The sequence below is a fragment of the Scophthalmus maximus genome, chromosome 21 (genome assembly GCF_022379125.1).
Source record: "Scophthalmus maximus strain ysfricsl-2021 chromosome 21, ASM2237912v1, whole genome shotgun sequence".
NCBI lineage: Eukaryota > Metazoa > Chordata > Actinopteri > Pleuronectiformes > Scophthalmidae > Scophthalmus > Scophthalmus maximus.
The window spans coordinates 4,390,142-4,408,765 of record NC_061535.1 but is presented as its reverse complement, the minus strand read 5'-3'; the positions used below and the strand labels follow the sequence as shown (position 1 = coordinate 4,408,765).

The following is an 18,624-nucleotide window of genomic DNA, read 5'->3' as shown; positions in this document are numbered from 1 at the left end:
CTCGTAGAGGGACTGAGGAATCAGAGCAGCTTTTTTTTTGGAGTGATTACCAGTTCAATGTTACAATCATTGTGCAGCTCCGCTTGAGTGCAAACGATAAGGAGAATGGCTGTGGGCGGGTGACACAGTTGTACAGTTCCTGTGGCCTTGGGGCTTGAAGTCGCTGGGTCTGAAGGACATTTCTGAATAATAACAGGTAAAATAAACTTTTTTTTTTCCCCTAAGGGCTTCAGACGGAAATACGCAACCCGATAGACTATGCCGGATAAGAGCAACTGCTGTGGCCATGAATCACAGTCCAAACGATATTATCGGCCAGTCATATCATTAATTAGTGTGTGTGCTGTAAAAGAGCCCGCGGCACAGTACAAAAAAGCCTGCGTGAAAAGGTACGAACCAAATAAAAGTATTCATCGGGGGAGGGCACAAAGTCACTAAAAAGATCTCCATGGTGGCCACAAATAGGAAGAAGATAACATCTTGTAGCATTAACAGCCGCGGAATTAGTGAAACAAAAAGTGACAAGGTTAAGTCGACATTGCGGCTGCCTTTTCTTACTCCTGGGAGCAATGGCATAATGCACACATTTAGACAAATAAGACCTACTAATGAAAACTTACACACTCTGTACTTCTTATGTTATCGACTTCAATTTTTGTAATAACCTATGGCAGAACTATGTGTACATTCACATATATGCTAAAAACATTTGACTAAAAGGTCAATTGTACCTCACATTTTCAGTTACGGTATCATAAACATGGCCAACCCCTTGAAATGCCTGAATCACAGCTTCTTATTACTACCCCGTCCTTGAAAGATTTCTTCTAACCATGAAAGTCAAAGTAAAAACCTGCTGTCCTTTTGTTATAATTAAAGTATAGTAGAGTATTTAACCCCCGTGGATTTACAGCTGCCACGGACTCGACGGTGTACGCGGGCATATGATGAAGCCATACATTTTAGACTCCTATGAAAAGTTATAGCATTTATAAAAAAAAAAGAAAAGTGTCCTTTTCCTGCTCTGCTGCTCTATCCCCGGGGGAAACTTTTAATCCTGTTGCGTTAATGCAGCACAGGTACCTCTGGGAGATAAGGAGGGATGTCTTATATGTATTCTGTGAAGCAAAGGTGTGTGTGTGTGTGTGTGTGTGTGTGCGTGTGTGTGTGTGTGTATTGCATGTCTGAATTTGTATATGCATGCAGGGGAGCATGGCGGACACTGGCAGGGAAAACAAATACAGGCGGCTGCAGGCCTTAGGGTCAAACTGCATGGCAACACTATTTCATCAGCGCGGCCTCCTTCTCTCTCTCTCTCTCTCTCTCTCTCTGTCTGTCTGGTCCACCCCTACTCCTCCTCTCCTCTCCCTCTATCTCTCTCTCTCTCTCTCTCTCTTCCTCCTTCCATCCTTCCATTCCTCTTGGCAACAGCTTGCTGATTAAAAAAATGGGCCTGACTCCAAGTAAACCCTTCTGCCTATCTGTCTGACCCGAGCGGGGGAACGAGTCTCCCCATAGCCACGAACGCTCACATTGGTATACTGCTGACAGCTGCACACAAACCCACATGCAATATCAAAGCTTCCTGACGCAAGCCCTGATCTGGCTGCACGTGTGGATGGACGCGGAGTGGAAACAGCAAATTAATAAGGAAAAAAAATGCTCAACATCTCCATGCAAGCGGAAAACACAGTATTTGTCAAATGAACAACAGTCTTGCAGCATCTATATTTGTTTTCTGACGTAACCGTGCTCTGCTGTCCAGCTGATGGGAACTCAATTTAATTTCCATTTTTATTTCATGTGACATTTCAAACTTTGCCTTTAAATCTAATACACAAAATCCAATGCAAGCGTATTTTATGTCACTGACCTTGGAGCGCGGCGGAGCGCGGATGTACCATTTACAGTCGACGGCCTCGGCAGCGCCAGCCTTCCCGTCTCTGGTGATCTGATGAGACTCAACGATACCTTCTGGACCAACCATGTCATACTGACAGGCTAAAACACACACACACACACACACACACACACAGATGCATAAAGACACACTATGAAACACATAGTGTAGGCTTTATTGAGATAAAGAGAGTGCCAAGAAAAAGAGTGAATGTCAAAGACAAAGAGAGTGAGACAAAAAGAGAGAAAGGAAAAAACAGAGGCAGACAGAAAAGAGAGAGAGAGAGAGAGAGAGAGAGAGAGAGAGAGAGAGAGAGAGAGAGAGAGAGAGAGAGAGAGAGAAGGAGTATACCTACAGGGCAGAGGTGGAGGTACTCCCAAGTCTGCAAAGTCCGGATCTGTGGAGACAGCAGAAGAGGGGGCATTCATGTTTAATACATGATTACAAAATCTGGATCTTCACAGAGGGTAAAAACAAGCAGGTGTAACAACGCACCAGGAAACAAAAAATTGCCGCCCTTCCTCCTAAATCATTTTGGGATCCTCGAATGCTCTGCCAATCTCTCTCTCTCTCTCTCCTTTGGACGGACCCAAACTGGAGCTGTCACACACACCATTTGTCCAAAACACCCTCCCGCGACTGAAACTCTTTCTCTTAGGCTGCACCCTCGTTGCATGATGGTTGAACTGATTCTTTGCACTAAAGATCCTTCCTATTGATGTCTAACTGTACCGTTCTTTTAAACCTTGATTTCTAATTTGTAAAACAAGTGAAGAGAATGAGTCAACATGTAAAATGCCCTTAGCATAGGTACAGTGTTCAAAATACGGAGTCAACAAAAATCTACTGGCAAATTGTTCGAAGACAGAGGGCAGACTTTAATGCAGCAGATGTTCTCTTGCAGTTGGGTTCAACATGGTAATCAGTCAAATTTGCAGCCGTGTTTCAGAGCAGCTTGGACAGTTATTTCAGTTTAACTGTGGCTGGCAGATTGCAGAGATACGTTTTGAGCTCTAAAAATCATTGGAATGGATCCCCAAAAAGGCAAACCAAGTAAATGACATCATATGGCCATCATATTAAAGATGGTGGCCATGTCTCACTGTCACATTACCCTGACTTGCTGACTCACAGTACTGATGATACTCTTGAGTCACAATGAGTAAAAGAACTCCTCTGAGCTCGCCCAGTAGAGTCTTGAGTAGATAAAAGTCTTATCTCTGTTCCATTTTGCGGTGTCGGAACGAAACAGAACTCGAGCTTAGCAGAGATAAATGAAAGCGCAAAAAATCTGGATGTCCTCAAGGAAGGGGTTTTCAGAACATTTCAGGAGATGGCTGGGGACTTTGAATCTAATTCTTAACCAAACACACTGGGAACCCCAAAAAATTTACTTGAACAAAAGCCGAGCTAAGTCCGGGCATTTTGTCGATGCGAATGAGAGAAGGGAGGCGCCTGGTAAAGTTTTGAAAGTCAGCTTGAAGCGAAAAAGGTTTGTTTTTTTTAAACTGTTGTTCTATATAATGTTGCAATAAATTACATCAACGCGCGCGGCCTGGCTGAGGTGCGTTACCTCCCCTTGCTCGCTCGGCATCAACGCAGTCTCGTCTCTTCTCCCCAGAGATTGACTATCGCTCCAAACATGACTTCACACGAGACGGAAAATGACTAGAACCACCTCCGCTGTTCTTTCGCGTCATCGTTTCGGCGCAATCGCGACGCTGCCGCAATCACATTTCGCTCATACACGGACGACTATTAAGAACCTATTGCAAATTGTTGCTGTGGCTTTTTTTCAAAACGATACGAGGGGGAAAATAGCCATGGTATGACACGCGTCGTTGTCTTTGGAACAAGAAAAAACTTCCAACTCCCACTTTCCGCTCCAGCACACAGTGACAGGGCCTTTGCGCTTTCACAGATGTGCCTCTGGCCGAGAGCTCCGGGCTGCATTCATCTGAAGACAGACCCAGCGGAAAACGGCAACACAAAAAGGGGTTTTTCGCATTTAATCTGATTGTCCCCTTGCCAAATCGAGACACGGCTACCACTGACTGAGCTCCGCGTGGAAAATGAGCTCTGATTGCACAGCGTGAACACCTTGCCTAAATGTCACCGTTTATTTTTTTCTGTCTGTGTGTATGCCCTAATTTTTCTGTCTAGACACGAGTCAAAGCTTCACCGTGTGCACGGAGGACACAGGGAGCGAACGCCGTGCACCTGGCAACGCGGCGTGCCCGGTGAACATCAGGATAACAAATTAAAAAAACGGGAAAAATAAAAGAGGAGCAAAAATGGTGGTTGAGGGGAGCGTGAGCATTCGGTGTGTTTGATGATGACATTCGCTGGATAAAAACTATAATCAAAGGAGAGAGATTCCTGGCCTGAATTCAGCATGTGTTCTCGTGGGGATTCAGAAGAGATGAACCTCTTCTTACAGTGAAATTGGGAATACCGTGACATTTATAAATAAAAAAAGTGGCTCCTCTGGTCTTGGAAGGCAATGCTTCTTTCTCCACGGATCCATCGACATGACCTCTCTGTGGTGAGCTGTACATTCCGACACAGGAAGTGACTTTTAAAAAAACCAAAAACGGTATTTACCATAATCCCTGCTCTATTAGTGAAGTGAGTCAAAGCTGCTGTCCGGCCTCTTTCTGTATTTCTGTATGACCGCATTCATTTGACCTCCATCCTCCTGTTACCATGTGTATGAATGTTGCCTTCCACGGGATGTTTAGATGTGTGTAGTGGGCAGGCCGACAGGCAGGGAAGCAGACAGGCACGAGCGATGAGAAAATCAAAGTGGAAGACACTTAATGAAACAGTGACCTTCAGGTCATCTGTGCTGGTCGCGCCAGAGATTTATTATTGGGCTTTGGCATTACTTAACCTGCCACGATCGCAAAGCCAAGCAACCTCAGAGGAAGGGATGTATCTATGCAGGGCGCACACACACACACACACACGCACGCACTTTTTGATAAAGGCTATTATTAACATTGCAACAAAGGTCCCACTAAGAGGCTGCTATGCCTATAAATGCTTCTCGTGCGACCCCTGACCTTTTTAGACTCGGGCTTCTGAATTTCAATCATACCCTCCATCCTGTCCACCATCAATCACCGTTTCTCCCTCCTCTGCCCTCCTTGATTAATCGATTTAATCAATTACATGGATTGATAAAATGATTGATGAACTACATAAAGTACGTGTACAGGTGATTTAACCCTGTTATTAAGCCGGATGCCCTCAGTTTGGTCACACTGTGTCATATTTGATCACGGAGTCACATTTCAGAGACTCCTCCAGAGCATCCCTGTGCTTTACAACACTGGATAATAAATATCCAACAAGTCCCCCAACTCATACGACGAACTATGTTGTATGTGGTAAAATCTAACATAATAACCGTTTCCTAAAATGATGCTTCAACCGGTGACAGGAGGTACGCCACAAATACCTTTTTTTCCGCCTCAGAGCATCCTCGGGCTTTATTTGCTTTACCTACGCATGGTTAATGAGCTTGTAAAGGTAAAGGTGATGGTTAAGGTGACACGGCAGAGAACCAGCATGATTACTTTACCGGACATAAGCAAATTCATTTAAATACACAAACTTGACCGACTTAGCAGGTCCACCACTGACTTTTAGCGGCCATGTACATAGCGGCCGCTAGAGATCTGCGGCCTTTAAAATGACCACATAAGTCGTAATGTGCTGCTGGAGGACACTCTCTAAACATCATAATAGATACACACCACCGTAAACACACATTTTAACCACAGCATATACTGTACTGTATGTGCTAGGGTGAAATATGTGTGTATCCTGTGTTATCACTGTGCACTGCAGCGTCTCCGTGGCGACTGCCTCCTCCAATGCATTGTGGAAAAGCTTTCGCCCGAGCGGAGCACATCCACACATGGCCACACCCACTCGTCTCTTCATAAAGCCCCACTAAGAGTGTAATCTTCTGGGGCTTACTGTATTTACCCTTTGCAACATAGAAAATGCTCACTTTGAAGCACGGGACAACGACTTAAAGTTGCCCCCTCCACCAGTGCTGTTCATACACACATTTAAGCTAGTTGAAGCGCAAAAAAAAAAATGACACTCACACCAGTGTACAGTAGGTTTACCTCAATATGACAGCACTGCGAGCAAAAATCAGAGAGATTTGCCATGAGAGAATAGAATTTTAGAAAAATTATGTGCAAATGCCCCTAGAAGCAAACACAAGCAGCTTGCAAATGCCAGCTCAAATTTGCTCAGCACATTGCTTCAGTAACATGTGGTAATTCGGTTTGGCAGGCACACACGGATAATCATTAAGAATTTGTTCAAGTAAATAAAAGGAAAAAGAAAATCTGAATCTGAAATGATGAATAGGTCCTGATTAGCCGCGTTTAACCGCGCGCATGCACGTACGTACGCACGCACGCACGCACGCACGCACGCACGCACAAACACACACACACGCACACGCACACGCACACACACACACACACACACACACACGCGTATAGAGGTCTTCGTTGCTGCGCTCTTGGCGTTTGAGTAATATTTTGTACGAATTAGAAAGTTTGGCTATTGTTTGCTGTTTACTTACGCTATTTAATATAATGCCTTTTGCAGCAGTGTATATTTGCATACGTAAAAATTAAACCTTGTTAAAAAAAAGGTTGATCTGGTGTATTTTTGTGTCACAGACACTTGACCATTTTAAACTGTCGATTTTTTAACATCCTCGATTAACGGTTAATGGTCGTTTTAATGACCGTCGGCCTTTGGTGAGAGTAAAAAATATAAAAAATGAACATCCCAAATAAAATCTTATTTCCTTATAGAGCTGCTCACAGCACATTGATTCGCTCAGCCTCTCTCGGCCCCGCTCTCTCACACGCACGCAGGCACACACACTTAAAACAGAATAGTCTGTCAAAGTCATAGGACTAGTTACAAACCACAGAACTTGGTCTTTGCAGGGAGAAAGGACGTAGATGTTTATTTGCATATAGAGCGAGGAAGTGAGATCAGGCGACAGTGTGGTCACTCGAGACGTATGTGGGCACGCATTCTAATGCCAGGTGTGAGCTGAGGCACTTAGAGCTGTCCACTCGTGATTGGATCACCCGAGACCACGGATGTTGATATCAGGTCGGAACAGAGCCGGAGTATGTTGTGGCTCTTCGAAAATACAGGCACGGCACGTGTTTCATTAATGAAACGCGCGCACTTCAGCACTAGCCGCTGAGAGCCAAAGAATGTGCAACGGCATATAAATATGGCTCACGGTTATCAGTGTGTGTGTGTGTGTGTGTGTGTGTGTGTGTGTGTGTGGCAACACTCCAGGAACCAAATTACACAGGGCGTGCACACACGCACACCTGAGCACCACCAGCAGAGACAAAAAACTCAATTTACCGGTGGCCTCGTTTTCCTCTCGGCTGCTCAGCGGTGACATTTAAACAAGCGTCTGATTAATAATCTCCGCTAAAGCGGCTGATGAACTTAATGAATGGCTGCCATTAATCACACCGGGCGCAGCTGTGGAAGGGGTTTTGAGGGACATAGACGGAGGAAGAGGTGAAGGGGTAGATTTTATTTCCCCCATTTTGATTACTTCCACCCGCTTCCCGCTTGTCAGGGGTGATCGGCGATGCCATACCCCCACACAGCTCCCCGAATTGACTGTTTGTCTGCGCCTTCCTCCCAAAACAAACATACAAATTACGCAGTGGACTATTCGAAAAACATCGCCTGAGAAAATAAAGGGGCCGCTGTGAAAATCCGCTTTGATCAAACGGTGCTGTAACAGATTAACTATATACTGTAGCGAATGCCCACGCAGGCAGTGCTTTTGTTGACCCCGCGGATGAGAGCAAGCCAGCTGCACAGAGCAGTGGCTGTGAAAAGAGGAGGCCACGGGAATCTGCCGAGGACTGATAGGATTCACCGCACACTGGGTGTCACGGCCAGTGAGCTGGGTCCGTGCCCCGAACAGCGATTAGCGGCGACGTGCGGCCCCCGATGCCGCGCCGGGAACAACGGCAGCGACGCACCAACGGGCCCGGCGCTAACAACTGCACTGAACTAGTCTGCAGAGGGAAAGAGAGCGCGGATAAAAAACAAAACAGAAAAATAGAGCGTGCCTTCTGCTCATGGTGCAAAAAAAAGTGACGGGAATTTTTAGCCTTTATTTATCCAGGCAGGCTTAACACATTCCGACAGACAAAACCCGCCCTTGAACCTCTACTTAAACTCACAAGCCACAGAACTGTTCACGCTGAATTCTCAAGTATTGTCTGAGATGCGGCGAGGTGAGCTTTTGACTGGGTAATCATCGCTGGGGGAATTACAAAAAAAATGATCGAATAAATAATCCTCACCTTTACGTCTGCCGTCATTGATTCAAGTGCCCTTGAGCAAAACACTTAACCCCGGTATGTTCCAGAGGAGGTTTTTAGTGTCCAGAAATATTCAGCTGTCAGCACTCGGGGGACGGAGTGTCACAGCATTTCAGAGCCATATACAATTACAAAAAAACTGTTGTGATCTCTGCCCTTGCGCGTGAACTGATGATTCATGCCATACGTTATTGATCTCCATAAGGGGAAGAAAGTTATAGAAGAGCCCCTGAAGCGGATAGGGGCACGGCGTCCCGCTCAAGGACACCTCTGCGGGGGAGAAGGCCTGACTCTCAGGGTCGTGTGGTTCACTTTGAATCTCTATGTCAGCGGTTCGCAGCCAGTTGTTTGCCCGATGTATCGCCGCGGCCACCGCCCATTGTGTTTCTAAATGTGCTTATTTTGAATTGGTTTCAAACTGGATCTTTTCCAGCAGTATTTATTGTACAACAGTGAATATTCACGGTTACATTTTTCAGTTGAAATGTCAGTGTTTGGGTCGGCTCAGTCATGTTTGCAGCTATCCTGCTGCCATCTAATCCGGATAGACTTTCTACGGCCAACTATTTCAACTGGTCCTTGTGTGCTTTTAGCTATTTCAACTGCAACTGACACACTTTCTATTGCTCAGCCATTATGGCTCAGTATGTGGATATATACTGTATTTTGCTGAGCTATTCTACAACTGCTGTGTCTCCTCTGGGGTACGAGTACCCTTGTTGGCAATTACTGCTCATATCTAGTGTAATCAGTGTCAAATATATTGTTTGATGAAAACGTATGTGATGTGTTGATATTAAGTTATGTGTGTGGTTTCATTTACTGTCCTGATTCATTTCTATTAAATCGATTAATATTCCACCCCTGTTTCCAGCCCATTTAGCATATTGCTGTTGGAAGAGAGAAAACCTCTTTCTTTGTTAATTCATCTGCTCATTTGTCCATTCATCACCATCCGTCCACGGAACCCTCTGCAGTGCGCCCCTGTTCAGATAACACGGGAGCTTGGTTTGCGCTGCAGTTTGCCGTACGCTGCGCTGCATGTGCCAAGTTGAATGAAAGTGACCATGAAGATTTCTCCTTTGGGAGGACGGCGGGAAAATGTGGTCACTTGGATGGAGTTCCACTTCATTTTGCACATTTATTCAGTGATGGATTTGAGAAATCTGTTTATGGCTTTGTGTCTGTGCGCACCCAGAGCTCTCTGTGTGTGTGTGTGTGTGCGCGCGAATGTGCTTCCATCTCTTCCATTGATCAAGCTGTTAACTGCCCTCCTCCTTCTCTCCTCCCTCCTTCCTCCCAGAATGCCCCTGGGGGAAACAAAGACAAGGGCACAAAGCTGACACTGAAACAACTCTACTACAGCAACCTTGCCGGTGAACAATGTCTCCAATCATGTGCGTACTGTATATGTGCATGTGTGTATGTATGTGCGGTTCAGGGCTGTCAAAAGGTGACTTTAAACGAATCCTACACACCCACACACCTTTTGAGTTTGACACCTGACACATAAAACAAGACTTTGAGGTCTAACAAGCAGGCAGACGTTCTAAACACTTACTGTCACTGACATCTCCTCCCCGTCGTCAGTGGAAAAAAAGAAATCCCTTGTCTTTCTTCTCATTATTGTTGTTTCGCATTCATAGAAGTTCTGTAATCAAGCAGAAAGCAACTGCTTCCTGTTTACACACATGCCCAGGGCACATTAATGATAATCTTCACGTGATACACGTTCTCAGGGGTTTCATCTTGTTCGTGACGCCAAATATGTTCGAATTTTCAGGTTTCAGAAGGTTTGCAGAAAGACAAGTCGAGGAGGTAGCCTGGTATGGATGTAGCCTTAGACTTGGCGACAACGCAGCTCTCCACATGTTCCGACCCCTGAGGATTTCACATCCTCCAACTCTACACAAATAAAGCCAACTTCCACATGTCAAGGTAACAGAGCATCACTGGGATTATTAACGGTTAGCCAAATTTAGTAATGTAATTACTAGAGTACTAATTGTAATACTTTGCACTACTCCTTGCTGTACACAAACATCACTGCAACACGTTACTAAGTCACGCACAACATGCCCAATACAATTCAATGTAGTTGACGGATATATATAGTGAGTAAGTAATACAGTAATAATCATTATTTCCCTCTCAATTACAGTGTAGTGAAAGTGCATTGTACTAGAATTAATAATACTAATAAAGTAAGTTCCCACTGCACTTGAGTATACTCCATGACTGGCATTCAAACAAAGTAATACATGGTTGGATACTTCGAAACACCAGCAACTACGTGTGGATGACCCGGGAACTCGGCCACTACGAAGTGCGCGTTGCCTTCAACTGCGTATTTGTGCGCGCGCACACACAGACACACACACAGTGTCGTTGTGCGTGTGAGTGTAAGACGCGGTGATGGGTTCAAGCGGGATCCAACTCCTGATGGAGCAGTTAGTTGTCCCCGCAGGCGTCGCAGGTGTTTCTTTCTAAGTGACGCCCCGGTGACAGACACGTTCCATCCAGGTTCCATTTGGGCAGCCATGCAATAAATCAACACAACGTCCCACTCTGACACTCATTACTGAGAGGGGGGGGGAGAGAGAGAGAAAGGGACAAAGCGAAGAAAATTCTGCTGATTTGCAAACAATGCCCCCCTCCCTCCTCCCAAAGAAACTTGAGAGTCTGATTGCTTTTTTGAGATAGTGTTTCATTTCCCTGTCATAGAATTATGAGGTGTAGCAGACTCCTCTTTCAATTTTGACTGCCGCTCTGCATCTGTCGCAGAGGGGGCCGGCGGGGAATCAATGGCTCGCAGACTTCTCTGAGGCAGCAGTAGGCTACAATTTTTTTTATGATTTGACCCAGTGCGGTTATAAACCGCAGCCAAACGCACTTAAAGCTAACAAACAGGTTGCCGTTTTAGCTCAGTAACAACTTTGGTGTTGAGTTTTTACGGTTAAAGATTAGACATAACGTGATTTCAAAGTGAAATTGTGGAGAGCGACACAGAAAGACTGGCAGGCAGAGAGAGATTATGAGGGTGAGATTAAGAGACAGAGAGAAAGATTCAGATAATCTGAGATTTTTTGGCATCTGAGCTCCACAGTTTTATTACACTTTTTCGGCACTGAGGCGATTGACAAATTGTTGAGAAGAACCATTATAGATTTGTAGCTGTAAACTGCGCTGGATTCATTACTGATATTCCTGTTCCTTTAAGAAAATAATCCCATCACCACATGTACTGCTACACATCTATTTCTAACATCCTTTACTGGAAACTAAGACGGCAGCATGAACTGCAGTTTACTCGTTGGGTGCATTTAAAGAATGACACATTTTGTTCGAGGAGTGATCTAAAAAGCGATATTCAACATTGAACACGAGAGAAAACGGCAAATGTTATCCAGAATCAATTTTTGTACAGTCCAAAAAATGACATGATGTGATTTCATTAGACAGTGGCACTGAAGAGTCACTTCTAAAATCCGATTTTATGACTTTAACGACACCATTACCATACATCCTTTACACAAAGGTGCATAAATAGAGTTTTATAACTAATCATTGAGCGCAGTAGCAAGAGTTCATTTGACCACGCATGCTACTAAAATTTACAATCAGATGTAAAATTTAAAGGGGCGCGCCACTGAATGTACACTTCAAAGTCAGTTCACTATTCACGAGGGGTACTAGTCAGCGGGTGAAAACAGTTATGTAATGTCTTAGGTGTGTCCAAAAGGAGTTTTGATTCAAGAAAATGTAACCCAGGTTATCTCCTTTTTTATTTGGAGTCTACTCAATTTCACAGGAAAGCCTCCTCACAAGCTTACGAGTTAGGGTTAGAAAGATGATAGAAATGGACCAGACAGGGAAGGTGTCTGGAAAATATGCTCTGAAGTTGCATCATGGGAACTGTAGGATTCAGTGTTTTTTGGAGCTTTACCTTCTGTATAATCAGGTCTAAATGATACCCCGGCCTCTAACTGCATCTATTTCAACCATTTTCAAGCAGTACTCAAACACAAATTATTTCATACTGTATGACGCCATATTACATTTGGACTAACATCCTTTTTTGTAGCAAATCACTGTACCTTTCTGAAACAATATAGTAGCCACAGAGTTATAAAGTCCTATATGGTATGGTATCAGTGCCATCTCTCCCTATAACCTGTTTCGATTAAGTGAAGCTGATAGACGCTGACAAGCACAGACCCGCAAGCTTCGATCTTCTGTCTTCTTTATTTTGACCCCTGTCTGTTGGGATACACCAGGTGTTAAATTGGCTGAATCCGAATGGAAATATTCAGTGTTTTGGGCTAGCTGTGTTCGGTCAGATTCCGTCTCTCTCTCTCTCTCCACCGAGCCCAGAGGATACTGTAATCCATGCTAACTGCATGTGGACTGAGTTTGTTCCTGTTGCTAATTCATTCCAGTGTTCAACCCTGATCAAACTGAGCTGAATTAATCTGCTCTTTTATGTAATATTTTTAGATAATCATTGCTTCATCAATAGTAAATGCAGGTTTGATCAGTTTGAATTGGATTGAGTTGGATTAATTTCCTCCCGACAAAATCACAAGCTCTTAAAAACAGTAACATACCATACAAATTGGTCCGAGGACGAAACCATCCGGCGTCGCTGGTGTCGCTCTCCATCTTGCTCCTACCCTCCCAGACTTGTTCTACTCAGTCTATTTCCAAAATACTTGAGCCTGCTAAATTTAGCCAACTGATGCATTAAGGCCATAACAAGCGGAAAATATAAACATAAGTCTGCAAATTGTTCTTGGAGAGACTATACCCGATGGAGTGACTGGCAACGAGCTACCAAATCCGGCTCCATATTCACCGGAACGCTAATTTCACTGGATGTTATTTAGAAAAAAAGAGAGAGAGAATTTACTGTGTACATTAAAGACTGTGTCAATTCTCCCAAAATGTCACATTGGGTATTAAATCGGATGAAATTGCCATGTAAGTAATCAGCTGGTGTGGCTAAACGTAATGACGGCAAATATCCAGGCTGAGGGCTTTCCTTGCAGCATGACATATTTCCAAGCCATGGCCATTACATCCAAATAAGTAAATGCAATCAACAGAGGCAGCGACAGTGGAGGGGGTGGGGCTGCTGGAGGAGGGGAGGGTAGTACTGTAGTCACATACTTATGGAAATTAAATCTGCATCTGCACACTGAAGATGGCCTTTACACTTGCAAGCTCAGGCTTTACCATTCCAAACAACTCCTAGAGAAGACTAGAAGGTAATGGAGGGTGACTGCAGCGTTGGAGTGCATTTTGCCAGCGATTGGGGAACAATTAAACAGCCCAAATGCCCGAACAGCGACCCGAAATGAGACTTGCTTTAGAAAATCACACCCTTAAGAATTTCATTAACTTGAACTCCCCGGCTATTTGCATTTTGTCCCTCCGTAAGGGCAATGACGGTGGCGACAGGTTGACGAACGGAAAGTTTTGAGCACAATAAAAGGCAAGGAACGTTTTCTTGTGTCAGTTTCAGTTTGCTTTAAACATCCTATAGCCCAAATAGAAAGCACACAAGCATTCAAGGATCATATCATGAATTCACTTGTATGTACTAACCTATACTATATTCACATCACTACCACTGTCTATCCTTTACATATCTGTGAGTAGCGTATACCCGTTATACCATGCTTTAGTTAACTTCCTTAGTGTATTCGTATTGCCAACACAATGTCAACTGCCAATACTTTTCATACTGCACATATCCTATTTATATTCTTTTTTACTATACATCTTAATCTGCACTTTACTGCCTTTTTGTGCACTTCTGGTTAGATGTCTCAGTATTGAGCAATGACGATAACGTTGAATCTAATCTAATCTAATCTAATCCGAATGTCCACTGTTGCCTCCTCCTCAGGGACCTTAAGGAACCCCTGCAGATTTCTCAAGGAAAAAGGAAAATCTGCAAGGAGGAAACAGCTGGCTAAAGCAGGATCTAGCTGGACACACTGGACCAGAGAAGGTCGGAATGTTTGAGTATCTGTCAATTATTTCATCATAATGATACGGATCTAAAAGCTCAGCACATCTGTACTTTTACAGTCATGGCTGCTCTGCTTTCATCAACTGAGACTGCAGTCTCACTTATTGATGCTGGCGGAAGTCGGTGCGCTCCCACGTGCATATAGATTCTCCGCCTTGACAACTACAAATGTGTGGGGGGTTTATGCAAGGCGTGAACGAGTATTTAATTTGTTTTATAGCTTTGTGTGCTAGAGAACTTATAAAGATTACAAGATGTTAGAAGGGAAGGGTAGCAGGTGTAGTTAAAGGCTTGACATTTGGGGAACTGTCGGTGTGTCAATTTTTACCAGGAGTTAGATGAAAACGTCAATACCGTTCTCATAAACTGTGTGGCCAGTAAACATTAACAACTGCCTGCAGCCAGTTAGCCTGGCTTAATACAAAGTCTAAAAATTGTCACGCGGTCCTGTCAAAAGGAACACTCATATTCACCGTATAGACATGAGAGTGGTATCGATTTACTCATCAAACTCTAAGCAAGAACGCAATGTGGAACTGTTCCTTTTAATCAACTGCCTCACAGTAAAAAAAACAAAAAACACTTTATTCAATTTATTCTCTCCAACTAAAAGTGGATAGTAAATCCACTCACTTTCTCACATCCACGCAAATAGGTTTACACATAAATATGTGTCCACTCACTGCATTGGCAAATGAGTAAGCGCTTGTTGGCAATGCAACAAATATCACCATGCTCATTGTTGAGCTATCAACTGAAAGCCACGGACAAACCGCGAGTCCGTCGTTGCCCCCCGCACACCAGTCTCACCATCGGCATGCTGTGAGGGGGAGGGACGCCCGGGGGTCAGGCATCAGATTTCATTTCCCCCTCATCCCGGCATATGACTGATCACGGTCAGCACGGACAGATTCAATTGAGAGTTGGCGGAGATATAAGGTTGTAGTCCGTCTAACTCTTAAGTAACATCCTGCGTGGAGAGTGCAAGAAGGACCATGTATTAATCTATATATGCCTATATGTGTGCATGTGCATACATTAGTACCCACATCCAATTACATGGCTGAATGTGTACATTCAAGATTTGCACGCACGCCCGGCTTTGAGTGGCCAGATGTTCCATTTTGTCGCACTGTGCGCTGTTGATTGCGTTTATGACTGCTCTGACATAAAAGCCATATGTCATAGGGACACATCTTTGTTGAGGGGACTCATCATTTCGGTCAGCCACGGAAATTTATTCTAATAAGACCGAACTGCCGCCAGAGTCGTGATGGACAATAACATGCAGACAGTGTTTAGTGTTGTCGGCCTCACAGTCTGAGCACACAAAAAACCAAAGCGGCTCCATCAGATTATGAAACGGCTTCTCCTTTTACCGTCTCAAGCAGGAAGAGATTGCAAGCATCGTGCATCACGTTTATACGGTAAAATGAATAGGTATCGGGTAATGTGCAGGAGTTCAAGGTCTTATGTCCGCAAGAATCGAGGCATCGATTCTTTCAGATGCTCTTTTTTTTTGAGAGCCTGCACCTCTGACCTACATGTGTGGGTGGAAAAAGTACAAAAGAATATAACCCTAAATGGGATGAGTAAGTCAAGCCAATGTCAATAATATAGCTCCAAATCATAAGAGATGTTTTTTCAGGGCACTTGATTAAGCCTTAATTCATAAAATTAAAAAAATAACGATACCACAGCAGCAGATGTCACTTGCTATTAAGCAATTGTCCCGTGTTATTGTTAGAAAGAAACAATTTTAGGGATGGCAGTCTTGGTCTGTTGGTGGCTCAGTGCACACAACTGCTGTTTGCTGGCTTGCCAATACATTCGATGCAGATATTCATGGTGCACCAGGGGATGAACCCTATCAACTTTGGTCAATTTCTGACTTGTAGGGTTAAAATTTGGCAACAGCTACGATGAAAATATTAACTTAACTTAACATCTACTGTAATCATCAAGTCCAATCCTTAATCTGTCCAAATATTTTGTTTAAATTCCTGCAAACCAAAGACATAAACATCAGCTGTGCTTGCAACGCTGAACAATTACTAGGAGTTTCCAGGCAGGAGGAAAACTTGATAACCTCAATAAAAAAAAAAGCCTTGTAAGGATGGGCGCATCGTGAAGGAAGGACACACCGGCGGCAGCACTCTGTGAAATATGTACTGTAGACTTGACTGTGACTTATAGGGAGCCAACAATCTAGTGTCATTGAATATTGTCTCCTTTTATCCTCAGTGGAAAGCGGCGGCAGAACAGTCGGACTGCATGTATAATCAGTCAGTAGCAAGGGCTCAGTGTGAGACTGCCCTTGAGGACTGATCTATATGTGTCCCTAGTGCCCAGGATGTCCCCGGAACATAGCAACGCAGAGTCTGGATCACTCAGAGGACTTATGGGGGCTTGAGAATCGGGGGGGGGGGTCTAACGGCTGAATTGTAGGGCTGCTTCTTTTGAACCTAATTCATATCCACTTCTTTTTTTTGTCATCCACCCCTTCTTCAGTAAGCATTTTTCACAGCAGACATTTTGCCATGTGATATTAGGAACAACTCAAGTGTGACTAATAACATAATAATAATGACGCCTGTTCTGTTCATGAGTCCCAGTGATCAATTTCCTTTTTTACATCTGTGCCTGGCGACTGCGACATGTCAAACTGTCTGCCGTGAAAAAAGACCCGGACTCCGTCTCTATTGTAAGCCGCTGCACTCGACCCATCGGCACCACGATGAAATATCCGCTTCTCGTGCGGATGAAAGGGAAAGAAATGCTTGGATATGGATATCAATTCAGCCATCTTATCAGATATATTAACATTGTATATATTGTTTTTAAATGTAACTGTAGTCTACACAGATGAGGCCTTTTATAATAGGAAAATATATAATTATATGAAACGTCTCTTTTCTATTAGTTTTTGATGCTTTGGATTTCAAACCTTTATCAGCAATAAAAAAAACAAAAAAAAAAACAGAAAACAACACAGACTGCCAGTAAAGTAAAGGTTTGCTTGATTCTAATCTAGAGGAACAATGAAAACAATATATTGCCACATTACCCCTGTGTACTTTTAGTTTTGATAGCTTTGCCCTCTGTCTGCTCCTGCGATGCACTTTGAATATTATCTTGCAAAAAAATATTTTCACAGTGCTCTTCGGGGAGCTGCTGGCACACTTTACATCTTAAAACCTAACTTTATAGTTCACTTGTCATGGTGGCAGTGTCGGTGCGAAAGTGCTAGACAACTGACCTCTGACAGTCAGACCTCTGACAAATTTGTATTGAAATAAGACCCTATTCTGGTTATGTACACCGTACATACTTACAGTATGTGTATGTGCATGTGTGTATGAGGGAGAAAGAGGGGCAAGAGAGATTGCAGCTGTCAAAATGCCACCCATCTCTCTCTCCTGTTTGGTCAACCTCTCCCCATTTGTGCCCTCTATCCCATGGTGCAGAACAGAGAGGGGTGAGGAAAGCCTCCCGTCTCGTCTTCGATCTCTCTGGCTTTGCCCATCAGTCTTGAGATGGACGTGTCAAACAGACAGTCATTGGTACCACTGTACGGCATTCTGTCAGCATTTTCACCCGTCAATTTGAGTGTCCAATGTGTGCATCGTGTCGGTTTCTGTTTCAAATCAGTGCTGCACATGCTGGAGTTCAATGTGTTTGACATGAGCAGTTTCTGCACAGGTTTCTGGGGCTGTGGTCCCTGCGCTCCACTGTCACTGTGAAGGGCTGAGGTCCTGGACTCGTGAGAGTGTTGGCAGCCCAGAAACTGAGACGCCACACTCAGACCCTGAGGTCTGCATCATTTCGACGTGTCCCACACATTCCTAGTATCACCGCGCATCAGGGGTGTCGGGCGTCGTGCTGTTAGGAACGTGACAACTGTGTCAGGGCGCCCAACATGACGGGCAGCAGTGTCAGTGTGATGTGCACGGTTGCAGAGGCTGTTCACTATCGCACTTACACAATGGGATGTTATATGCTACATATTTACTGTAAATAATCACAAAACAATTGGTTTCAACAATGTACCTTCCTTTCAAAACATATGATGATATCAACGACTGTTGTTTGAATGACGTAGCTCAATGTCACTCATATCAAACTGTATAAACCACATTTATGCTCTAAATCTATATCTATAACTACAAACTGTATGAAGTGAAGTGCTTCAAAAGTAGATTTACTTATTCCATTCAAATTAGGTCACCTTTCCCCTTTATACATAATTATCATTATCTTTCAACATTTTGTTTCCA

At 43.9% G+C, this 18,624-nt stretch overlaps 1 protein-coding gene across 5 annotated transcripts in view; it reads right to left on the bottom strand.

The window, feature by feature from the left end:
* Nucleotides 1–18,624, bottom strand: part of neto1l (neuropilin (NRP) and tolloid (TLL)-like 1, like) — a 62,942-nt gene that overhangs the window by 21,291 nt on the left and 23,027 nt on the right. For all 5 annotated transcript variants that reach the window (XR_007030298.1, XM_035619740.2, XM_047329966.1 and 2 more), the window contains 2 exons: nt 2,256–2,297; nt 1,874–2,001 (listed from right to left, as the gene is read on the bottom strand). Coding sequence is in view for 4 of the 5 variants with exons in the window: in XM_035619740.2 (XP_035475633.1) it covers nt 1,874–2,001; nt 2,256–2,297 (170 nt within the window). In the remaining variant the exon portion in view is untranslated. The remainder of the gene's footprint in view (nt 1–1,873; nt 2,002–2,255; nt 2,298–18,624) is intronic.